General features: G+C 37.5%; 1 protein-coding gene across 1 annotated transcript in view; it reads left to right on the plus strand.

The window, feature by feature from the left end:
* Positions 1-12,353, plus strand: part of GAREM1 (GRB2 associated regulator of MAPK1 subtype 1) — a 170,036-nt gene that overhangs the window by 115,578 nt on the left and 42,105 nt on the right. Inside the window, exon 3 of the mRNA XM_063451433.1 lies at positions 772-902. Coding sequence (XP_063307503.1) covers positions 772-902 — 131 coding nt within the window. The remainder of the gene's footprint in view (positions 1-771; positions 903-12,353) is intronic.

Raw genomic sequence — 12,353 nt, forward strand, 5'->3', positions numbered from 1 at the left:
TAAAAAAAAAATATTGCTAGTTTAAAAGAAAGCAATCAAGCCTATAAACAGATTTTTCATAGTTATTTGAATGAAATAAACTCATGATTTGTGCCTCCCAGGGTTATTCACTAAACTGGGAATTCTCAAGAATTCACATTAGGCCAGAACAGCCTATATTTCTGCAATTTAGATTTATAGGGTACCATGTGAGCGTAAGCACCAAGGAAATTGGTTTCCCCAACTGATACCGTACCAATATTATTATATACCAATGGCTCAATAATAAATTCATAAACATGATATGTGTTTTGTGTGTGAATAAGAATGTCTTTTATGTTGCTAGATATATTTATTTTCAAGCAAAATATCGACCCTTTTACATGTCTATTCATAAATGCCTGCTTCAAATTAAAGCTAATTTGCGTTTTCAGCTAAAGTTTTCCCCTAAATCTTCTTTCATTGCCCTTGTAGACAGACACGGAAATGCTTTAAATGGAACTTTGTTTTTCAACCAGTCTTTCATACATTGTCGTTTTTTTCTGCTGAATTTTTGGGAGCGTGGGTGAAAGGACCACTTTTAGTGTCACCACATGTTAACTGTTTGTATGCTGGCAGCTGTAACATACTGGTTCATTTTGCCGGCACTTTCCCCAGTCTAATGGTTATGCAACAGAAAAAGAAAATCACTAGCCAAGTTGGAATAAATGAGGACACTGTGTGACCGCTCGCTCGGTTACAGATGTCCAACATAAATAGCTTACAACACTTCTGTTTATTATCTGCTTTCAGGGCAGTTCAAGCTGCTGGAGCAAGACCGAGATATCAAGGAGCCAGTGCAGTATTTTAACAGCGTGGAGGAGGTGGCTAAAGCATTTCCTGAGCGGGTGTACGTCATGGAGGAAATCACTTTCAACGTGAAGGTACTCCTTTGAAGAATATGTATTTACCTCGCCCATTGCTGCAGTGTTAAATTGTTCTTTATATACCATTGTTCGTACCAGATGCTTTTCATTTTCTCGCTTTAGTGTAGGTTTCAGACCATACAATTTCGATAAATGTAATGGTAAAACATTTGTCTGTATTCTTGCTAATGATTCGTGATTTGTTTTTGCATGGCAGACAGTGAACCAAAACTTTAGCCAATGACAATCTGTGCAAATGCACAATGGAACTTTACTGCACCATCATCACCATTCTGTACCATAACAATACACTGGCAATGGAACTGCATCTCCATGGCAACTATAAACATGCCTAATCGGCCATATCGTAATTCTCAAAGTGGACATAAATTGAATTAAAATCTAAATTGTTTTAGGCTGCCACTGGCACAGGTATAAAATGTCTCTGAAGGTGGCAAGGAGTTTTTTGAGGATTATGCAGAGAAACTGGCAGAGGTATAAAACGGGCATGTAGGTATTCAATGGGCTTAAATAAGGGGCAACAAAGACAGAGTGCTAAGTAACAGAGGGTTTTGTAGTATAATATCTAATGTCTTAAGCAAAATGTCCACTTCACTCTGTGAGTGCCAGAGTTGGGAGTAACTGTCATATGTTCCTCTTTATACGTTTCTATTCTGTTCTAGTTCCTGGGATGATAACTGGGACTTAAAGGAACACAATAGCATTAGGAATACAAACATGTATTCCCAACACTTTAGTGCTGGACTTCATGTTAGTGCTGGACTTCCACAAGGGGAGGTTTGGGTCTCCCAAACCAATACTTCAATTATCTAGCGGCACAATTGACGCAAGTGGCAATGTGGCACTCCCCTCCAGACGATAGGAAGTGGGTGGAAATTAAGTCACTCATGGTGGACCTGCCTCAGTTTACAATGTGGATACCCAAGGAGCACAGACCTATGCCTAGAATTACCTGTCCAGCAATCCTCAACTCTCTGAGGATATGGGACTCGACCAAAATTAAGTATAGTTTGGCAGTTTCGCCTTTTCCCCTAATGCCACTCCTTCGCAACAGAGCATTCCTACCTGGCATGACTGCTAGAGACTTCCAAAATCCAGAGAAGGTAGGCCTGCAGAGGATATGCCATCTATTTCAGGGTAATGAGATCGTCACCTTTGACGACATTAAGCAGTGGAGACACTTAACACCTACTGATTTCTTTAGAACATGCAGATATACGCTCACTTCTGCTCGGAAAACACGGATTGGGGACGGTTAACGTATACCGACCAGTGGGAAAGGGACCTAGGCGAAGTACTAGAGGGCATAAAAGGGCCAAAAATTTGGGAAGCTAAAAAAAAACACGTCTATGTGCGTAACCCTCCAGGAATAGTCTGGAAAACCATGTTCCGATGGTATACAACACCAGTAAAACGTTTTAGAATGCACAAAACCACAATAGATAAGTGTTGGCGGGGATGTGGAGCACGAGGGACGTACTTACATATATGGTGGGAATGCCCAATCCTAGTCAGGTTCTGGAAATCAGAAGAGAACCTGTTGAATCGGGTGTTCGTTAGAACTCCTGCATTTGACCCCTGGGTGTACCTCTTAAAAGACCACTATTAGCACCCAGACCACTTCAGCTTAATGAAGTGGTCTTGGTGCCAGGTCCATCTAGGATTAACCCTGCCTGCTGTAAACATAGCAGTTTCAGAGAAACTGCTATGTTTACATGTGGGTTAATCCAGCCTCTACTGGCTGTGTCATTGACAGCCGCTATAGGCGCTTCCGCGCTTCTCACTGTGATTTTCACAGTGAGAAGACGCCAGCATCTATAGGAAAGCATTGATAATGCTTTCCTATGACTAATCCCAGGTAGTTTATTTGTGAATCGGTCCATATAAATTTATAGCTTAAGACTAAACTATTTACTATCTCATTATTCAAGTTCATAAACATTGCCGTAGATTTGTTTATATTTAGCTTGAAATTTGAGATAGCAGAGTATCTATCGATCTCAAACATTAAAAATTTTAAAGACGACTCAGGGGTAGTCAACGTAAGTAGCGCATCGTCCGCATAGAGAGATATTTTAGCATTCAACGAATTGGTTTGTACACCTTTTATTAATGCATTGTTCCTAATGTTAATAGCCAATGGCTCTATAGACAAAATATACAACAGAGGAGAAAGAGGGCATCCCTGTCGCGTACCGTTTTTGAGTGAAAACCACCCTGCTGTGATGTTCGGACCCACAGTTCTGGCGGAGGGAGAAGAATAGAGAGCCATGATGGCATTGTGTATCCAGCCCATGAGTCCAAAAGCCTTAAGGGCTTCACTGAGATAGCCCCACCCGACCCTGTCAAATGCTTTCTCAGCATCTAATGACAGGGTCAGGAGGGGAAGCTCATTTCTATTGGCCCAATCTATAATGTCGATTATTCTCCTGGTGTTGTTGGATGCTAACCTGCCTGGAACAAATCCAATTTGATCAGGGTGAATCAGTGACGAAATAATTTTCTTAATTCTATCGGCAATTATTGCCGCGTATAGCTTCATGTCTGTATTGATTAACGCTATGGGTCTATAATTACCGGGATCAGAGCTTAATTTATTTTGTTTCAGTATTGGAATAATATTCGCCTGCAACAATTCAGCTGGAAAAGATTTATTTAGGGCTATTTGATTAAACATTTCTGTTAAAGGATTACTTAATAGAGGCTGCATCTGTCTATAATACATATTCGTAAAGCCATCTGGTCCCGGAGTTTTGTTAATAGGAAGTCTATTTATTTGCAATTTGACTTCATCCTCCGAAATGGGCCTATTTAAAATTATTAGGTCTTGCGGTGTAACTTTAGGAATCTGGGTACAGGCTAGATAATTTTGAATATCGTTTAAATTAGGAGACAGTTTGAGATTGTACAGGTCCTCATAAAATTGATTAAATCTCTGCCCAATTGCAGAAGGTGTCGAATAGATCCTTTGTCCATCTGTCAATTTTTCGACTCTATTTTTGGCATAGTGGTTTTGCAGTCTTTTTGTCAAATTTTTATTTGCCCTGTTTCCCGTATAATAATTGTTTAATTTTAGTTTGTGAATATTTAATTTAATTTTCTGCTCAACCTTCAAATTGATCTGTTTTTTTAGAGTATTTAGCTTAATTTTTAATTCTATAGATGGCTTCTGTTTGTTAAGTTTCGAGATATTATAAAACTCAATGTATAAATCGGTCAGGGTCTTACCATTAAGAACCCTCATTTTATGGGCTAATTTGATTAAGTAACCACGCATAACGGCTTTGTGTGTACACCAATTATTTGCCGGTGTTGTATCAGAGGAACTATTTTCTAGCCAAAAATTATTTAATAATTGAGTTAATTCCTTTTTATTGTCTGAATCATTAAGAAGAGCATCGTCTAATCTCCATGTAGTACGGGCCATAGGGGATTTATTTCCAAGATCCATTATTATGAGGCTATGGTCTGACCATAGACTCTCTCTGATTTCAATTGAATTGCACAAAGATATCGAATTTGCGTCAAGGAGACAGAAATCAATGCGAGCATACGTACCGTGCACACATGATTGATGAGAGTAGTCTTTATCAGTGGGATGTAATAGTCTCCATATATCATGGATATTATATTGTTTAGAAATATTGTAAAGTCTTTTAGCCTGCTTAATAGTTCTTTTATCACAATTTTTTTTTGAAATATGCGTCTTGTCCATTTTAGGATCCCATACGCAATTAAAATCCCCCGCTATGATTAAATGTCCCTTTGATACTTTATCGACTCGGTCCATTATGGTAGCAAATTTAGTCATAGGATCAACATTCGGAAGATAGACATTAACAAGAGTGTAGGTCACTTTATCAATAATGCAAACAATAATTATGGATCTCGCTTCTGGATCCAATTCAATATATTTAATTTCCAACTCTATATTACAATTAAACACAACTGCAACTCCTCTTTTTTTGTTCTCTGTTAGTGAGGCGTGGACAATATTAGAGTATTTATGCCCTCCCCATCTTTGTTTGATATCCTTGAGCCAATGAGTTTCTTGTAAGAATGCCACCTGTACATTGTGCTCATTAAGAGTATTGAATAGTCTTCTCCTTTTTTTATTAGTATTCATGCCCTGAACATTCAGTGATAAAAACCTAAGCATCTGGAGTTATTGAAAATTGCACATCTATTAAACTAATCGACGCCCCGATGTCTGGGGGCAGGAAAGCTTTAGTATCATTAGATAAGATATCTTTGTCAAGGGTATCATTTGCTCTAAAGAAAAAGGACAGAAAAAAAACACCCAAAGAAAAACACCACAACAAACATATTGCGCCTAATCTCGCCGAATAAATTCGTAGTAGATTCAGCGTCAATGCACAACATAAAACAAACTTAAAAAGAACATAGTTCTTTTTTCTCTTTTTTAACCCGTAGATTTCTGATTGCAATAGAAATCAACGGAAACAGTGTAGTAGTACTACACCAAGAGGGGCAACCCATCGAGAGGCAAGGGGAAGGAAAAAAGGAAATAGGCAGCCTCGTAGGATCATGCTATTTCTAATAGATAGAGAATAAAACAGTGACCTCTTCTAGTAACGAATAGACAAGATTCCAATTATTTCAATTAATTTCAAACGTAATAAACGCAATACGTATCAGCCTTTATTGTATACCGCTATACATCCGAGTGGCATAGCATACGGACTCCTAATACAGGATTGTCCGTCTGCCCCTGCCACTCGGTAGTGGTTAGGCCAAGCCTTACACTACTTAAGCAAAGTGAGTAGTGATAGAAAATTTAATTTATATCAAAACCCTATGTCCTTATATTGCATGGTGTTATCTTTGGATAGGCCAGATATCCTTAAATGGTTTATTCCCAACTTTAGACCGTAACCATAGATCTGATTGTTCTATAAAAGTGCTGTTAGATACACTATGTTGTGATCATCACCACGGAACAGTATCCATTTTTATAGATCTATAGGATCATAGCATCTCATTGTGTAGTTATGTTCGATTATATCAAGATATTTATGGGAAGCCACTTATCCTCGTCGAAAGCACAATCTATACATTGTGCGCCACCGTGAATAGGTCGACCATAATAATTAAATTGTTCTATGGTGACACCATTACACACCTTGTATAATATTTAGCATCTTACAGAAATGTAGACAATATACAAAAAAAAAAAAAAAAAAAAAAAAAAAAAAAAAGTGTCATTTGTGTTACTTCGTGTCCGGATATCTACACACAAACCAGACCCAAATTCTTTATAATAGTGTTAAATTGACGTTATAGTCATTATATAGTGTCTCTCAATTAGCATCTATCTAGCCTGCATCAAACCTATTACATACATTATTTATCACCTCATTCGGGTCGTCCAAATTAGCTAAATTGTTCTGTATAAGTGCTATTACATATATTATCCCATACTCAACCCCATAAAGAAATATTAATTACAATACCTGTATTAATACATCGTGCTATTATATTATTTCGACCTATCTGTGCATAGGCCTCCAAAAAAAAAAAAAAAAAAAAAAAAATAGTGTTATAGTAGTACAATCAGGCTAGTAGACATTATACAGTGTGTAGCAATTAGTGTCCAAAATTCCCAAAATGTTGCAGCAAACAACCAATTTACTTTATATCTATTATTTACACCCTTGCGATGACCGCAATAATTGGTTAAATTATTCTGTAGTAGTGCTATTACTTTTTACGCTTATTGTACTTATTATACGATTACTATACCCTTATCATCTCTACATATCAGGAGACTAAGCAACCACCACTCCAAAAAATCCTGTTGTCTAATCATGTTAATAACCTAACACACCTAAACCCTGAGAAAAAAAAAAAAAAAAAAAAAAAAAAAAAACACAGCTAAGTCAGATGGTTAAACAACTGCCCTATCTATTAATCATCCTGATTCACCCTCCCCCCCTCCCCCTAGCCCCAGAGAGCACTCTGGATCTGCTATAGTAATTTCTTGCCCCTCAACCATTCAAGTAAATCAGAATTTGAATCAAAAGTCTCTCTTTTTCCTTCATGTGTCAGAGACAGCTTTAGGGGATATAACCACCTATATCTTATGTTATGAGCTCTGAGAATTTGGGTTGCTGAGCTGAATAATTTCCTGTTTTGACGAGTTTCATACGATAGATCCCGAAAGACCTGAATGTTTTGGAAACGTCCAGAATTACTTTGCCCAGTTCTGACAGAGTTTAGAATTGATTCTTTGAATTCATAAGAAAAAAAACACGCAATAATGTCCCTTGGTAGATCTTTCTGCATAGATTGGGGTTTAAATATCCTGTGGCACCTTTCTATTATTTGATCATGTGGGTCAAACTGAATTCCCAATGTTGCAACAAAGTCCAGCAGAATTTGTTTGGTGTCTTCTTGTCTATCTTTCTAAAGTGTCAGAAATAATGGAGCGGAATATCTCGATTCTTATGAGAAATATGAACCTCAAACTTAGAAAATGGAGAAATCTAGAAAACTCCTGGCAAGGAAAAATAAACATCATTAATTCATATATTTTGCCTAAATGGCTATATTTGTTTTCCATGATTCCGCTTGGGGTTTCCAGACCTTGGTTGGCGATGATCCAAACATATTTCAACAATTTTATCTGGAATAACAAAAAACCAAGAATTGCCCAAAAGATCTTAACCAAAAAATTGACAAATGGAGGCCTACACTTCCCTAGTATTCTTTATAGTTATCATGCTAACATTATTAGGCATATATATCTCCTTCAGGACCCTAAACAGGTCTTGGAACCATGGTATATTATGGAGGCGAACGTGGCCCATGTAGACAAATTACAATATTTGATGTGGACAGCTACAAGTAAAAATTTAGTAAATTCGCCTATAAATAACTCAATGATACTATCGCAAATATTAGAAGAGTGGATACTAATTAAAAAAAAATTAGGCCTAATAAATATGATACCTAAGACATGTCCCTTGGATATATTCCAACTACTTATACAAGACTTTTCGTTAAAGAATTGGGTCTGCGCGGATAGAATAAGAATTGCAGAAATTATGCAGGGAGACAATATCCTACCCTTCCAGAATATTATTGATTCTCTGCATATTCCGCGCAGAGAAATTTTTACTTATCTCCGCATAAAAAACTTTATTCACAAAAACGTGATTAAATCATCTTCCATTTTTGCTAAAAAGTTAGAGGTCATATTTAATTCCCAATCTATTAATAAGATTATGTCTGCTGCAGCATCAATGTTGGAAGCTCTTAAGGAGTCTCCCCACAGCTTGATTAAGACGTGGGAACAAGAACTAGAACTGCAAATTTCTCTGGATGATTGGAATGTCTCTTTGAGCCTGGTGAATAAATATATTCACTGTTTGAATCTGTCTGAATGCCACTTTAAAGTCCTCTACAGATGGTACTATACTCCGGCAAGATTGGCGAGAATGTTCCATAATTCTGATCCAACTTGCTGGAGATGTGGTTCTCATCCAGGTACTTACATACATATTTGGTGGGCCTGTCCAGCTGTCAAATATCTATGGTCTTGGGCCTTTCATATTTTTACAACTGTGACTACTAATAGAATTACGGAGAATGCCGCTTCTGCTCTTTTACATCTAAACTTGTCATTTGATGCAAAAAAAGACATTTGTTTTGCTATTCATTGTTTAGTTGCTGTTAAAATTATCATAGCGAGACATTGGAAATCATCTAAGCCGTATAATAAACGGTTATTGATTGATCAGGTCCTGTTCCAAATATCTATGGAACACGAGATGATCAACAATGATAACTCGAAGAAAAAACAATGGTATGGTGATTGGCTGTATAAATATAAGATATTATTCTGCTCCTCCAATAGCCCTTCTTGATTATACTATTATTCGAAATTTACCAGTTGATATATGGAAAGCGAGGAATATAGATAAGTGATAATAAAATACATATAAGCGAGTATTGAAACTAATCGATCATGTTGCTCTAGATTTGGTGTGGGGCTTTTATTGTCTGTGTTTTTGTTTCTCTTTTGTGATTGTAGACTATGTCCGTATGTGATATATACTGTGCTATAATTGAATATAAGACAAATCTTGATGATATATGATTTAATAGAATGCTATGTGATTCTGTATTTGTCTGTTAAACAAAATATGAGACCAGTATATTGTTGTATATGTAAAGGAAAAAAATTTCTAATAAAAAACTATATTAAAAAAAAAAAAAAGATAATGCTTTCCTATGGACTGGCTGAATGCGCGCGCTGCTATTGCCGCGCATGCGCATTCAGCCGATAACGACCGAAGGAGGAGGAGAGTCCCCAGCGCCAAGGGAGCCCGACGCTGGAGAAAGGTGAGTGTTTAACCCCCTTTCTCCCCCTTCAGCCCGGCGGGAGTGGGACCCTGAGGGTGGGAGCACCCTCAGGGCACTATAGTGCCAGGAAAACGAGTCTGTTTTCCTGGCACTATAGTGGTCCTTTAACCCCTTAAGGACACATGACATGTGTGACATGTCATGATTCCCTTTTATTCCAGAAGTTTGGTCCTTAAGGGGTTTTAAATAGGCCTTGTAGGGATGGACCAAGAGGGAACAGAAAAATATACACAAAATTACCCTAAGCGCACGTAGAGCGATTGCAACCTCATGGCTGACACTGGGGGGCCCAAACTTTGCAGGGGTAATCACCAGGATCAAAGAGAGTAAACTGATGGATGATTTGACAGCCAGAGTGAAAGGGACCACTAAATCTTTCAAGAAATTTGGGAGCCCTGGGAGCCTTATGGGATCGTAATGAGAACTAGGGGACTGGTACATCTGAAAACAGAGGCGACCAATGACGGGTCAGGCAGCCATTCCCTTCTCCGGGGACGCTCGACTAGTTCATTAGCCGAAACCCCTACATGACGCAGGGGTGACACCAGTCCTAAAAACTTAACCCCTTAAGGACACATGACATGTTTGACATGTCATGATTCCCTTTTATTCGAGAAGTTTGGTCCTTAAGGGGTTAAAGCTCCTACCCCTATAATCCTCTCCCTCTTATCTTTCCTTTTCTCACTTTCTCTTAAAGGGAACTAATGTGTTGACATAACACATCAAGGGTAGTGGTAACAACCGATAATTATACTATTTTCTACTATGTGTAATAATGGGTACAGCTAACCGTATGTTACGAAGCAAATTGAATATATGTGCCTCAGTAATGTTACATTGTGACAAGAGATATGTAAAAGTAACAAGTTGATAGTAGGCTCTCAATCTTCTTTCACAACTTATGAAAGTTCAATTGTACAGTTGGATATACCTCTCAGGCCTGGTATTTTACCTTGTGCTGATACGTGGTTAGACTTATAGGCTTCGAGGAGCTACCGTTGATACCTCCTTAACAAGAATGTTAAATAATTAAAAAATTGTTCAACTTCGCTAATTGTTATGTAATGTGAATCAATACTGTGATGTTTGTACTAACATGAATATGTGGATCAGCACGTAAAAAAAAAAAAGAATATTAAAAAAAAAAAAAAAAAAGGATTGTGGTGGTAGGAGTCTGTATGGACAGTGTTTTCAATCAGTAGATTTTTTTACTTGTGCTGGGGGCTGTTTGCAGAGTTCCAACACCAATTCTGTTCAAAATGTATGTCTGTTGTCAGCATGCACAGTGAGCTTCTCCCTTGCAGGTGGTAGGTATTTGCAAAGGGAAGAGTTTATCTCCCTTTGCTCACTCCTTCATTGAAGCCCTCTCCATCCCCCTATACCTTGTGTTATTAATGTTTTTTTTTATATTCTCTCTGCCCCCTACCCCCACACTGGCTCAGAGAGTGTGCATGGTCTCTGAGCTGGTTAAACAGTTTCTCTATAAGTAGCATTTGATTGGACCTCACTATGGTTGAAATGTCAGACCGAGAGTGAATTGCAGTGCTGGGAGCTTCACCAGACGCTGAATTTCAGGAAAGTTATAGCTTCTTTTAAAAAAAAAAAAATGTATACTTATTTAAACATGTATGAGGTGGGGGAGCTAAAGAACAATCAAGCAGGCCAGCGTACTTGGGCAGACAATGCAGGGAGCATAATTTCAGTTATCTCTACATGTCCTAGAGTCCTGAGTGTAACGTAAACAGATCTAATGATACGCTCACGTTACGCTTTTTGGGGACTGGGCTGCAGGGAACAACGTCTGGATTGTGGAACCAGGCTCCAAAATCAGTATGTCTGACTTATATCGGGATGGTTAAGTGACATGTGCATCTCCTCTCATTTGTCGCTATTATTACAGCTCATGCAATCACTGTATCCTTTCTACACTCACAAAATCAGCTTGTGTGCCTCTCAAAAACCTCATTTGTGCAATGTGAAGGTTGTATTTCTTTCAGCACTGATCCTTTACATTAATCACATTTCCAAATCAATAGAATAAACTCACTATTATGTGTTAAGTTCAACAAAGGAAAGTTTTTTTGTTTGTTTTTTTATCTTCCAACCCGATTTAATATTTATTTTTATGGTTCCTGGAATTAGTACTTAATTAGAGATCCGTAGCAGTATTTTATTTATTAAATTCCCTCTATGTTCAAAAATATCAATGACTCGTGCTTAAGCAGTACTAGGAATTAACCGTTGCTTTCATTAATGATGCACTTCAGCCAGCTAATTAATAGAGCTTGATGAAGAGTTGTGTTCTTGATCGAATAAAACAAAACAAAAAAAACACTTTTTTATTTGGGATCTCTTTTCTGAAGTTTTACTGGACTAATTACCGGCATATTATGCATAATTGATCATTAAAGGGATATGTTAATGGTGCAAAATTTACCTACATTTATCTTTTTATTTCTACTTTATGTATGTCTATAATGTTTTTAACTTTATAAAGTTTAATTAGAAAACAATAAAGTAAATTGAAATTACCTTTAACTAGTGATTAATGAGATCCTTGAGGATGATGCTGCAAAACTAAATATTTGATATCTGGTTCTATTTTCGTAAGGAACAAACGAAGATCTCCTCTTTCGGGGATATTCAGACGATTTCTCTGTTTGCTCATAATATGATTTCTCATCCGTGCATCAGCTCCTCTCCTCTCCCTTTCTTATAGCAATGCCCAGCAAGAAGGCTGAGCCAGGTAGCCCACTTATGATTATTAGCCAACAATATTTTTTCTCTTTTTCCTTTTTATATTTCTTATTTTCCTTCTTTCTCCTTTTTTACAAGTACTCTGCTCCTTCTTTCTCCTATTTTACAAGTACTCTGCTCCTTTTTTTTCCTCCTTTTTTACAAGTACTCTGCTCCTTCTTTCTCCTATTCTACAAGTACTCTCCTTCTTTCTCCTTTTTTTACAAGTACTCTGCTCCTTTCTCCTTTTTTACAAGTACTCTGCTCCTTCTATCTCCTATTCTGCAAGTACTTTGCTCCTTCTTTCTCCTATTTTCCAACTCC

This window comes from Pelobates fuscus, chromosome 4 (genome assembly GCF_036172605.1).
Source record: "Pelobates fuscus isolate aPelFus1 chromosome 4, aPelFus1.pri, whole genome shotgun sequence".
Lineage (NCBI taxonomy): Eukaryota > Metazoa > Chordata > Amphibia > Anura > Pelobatidae > Pelobates > Pelobates fuscus.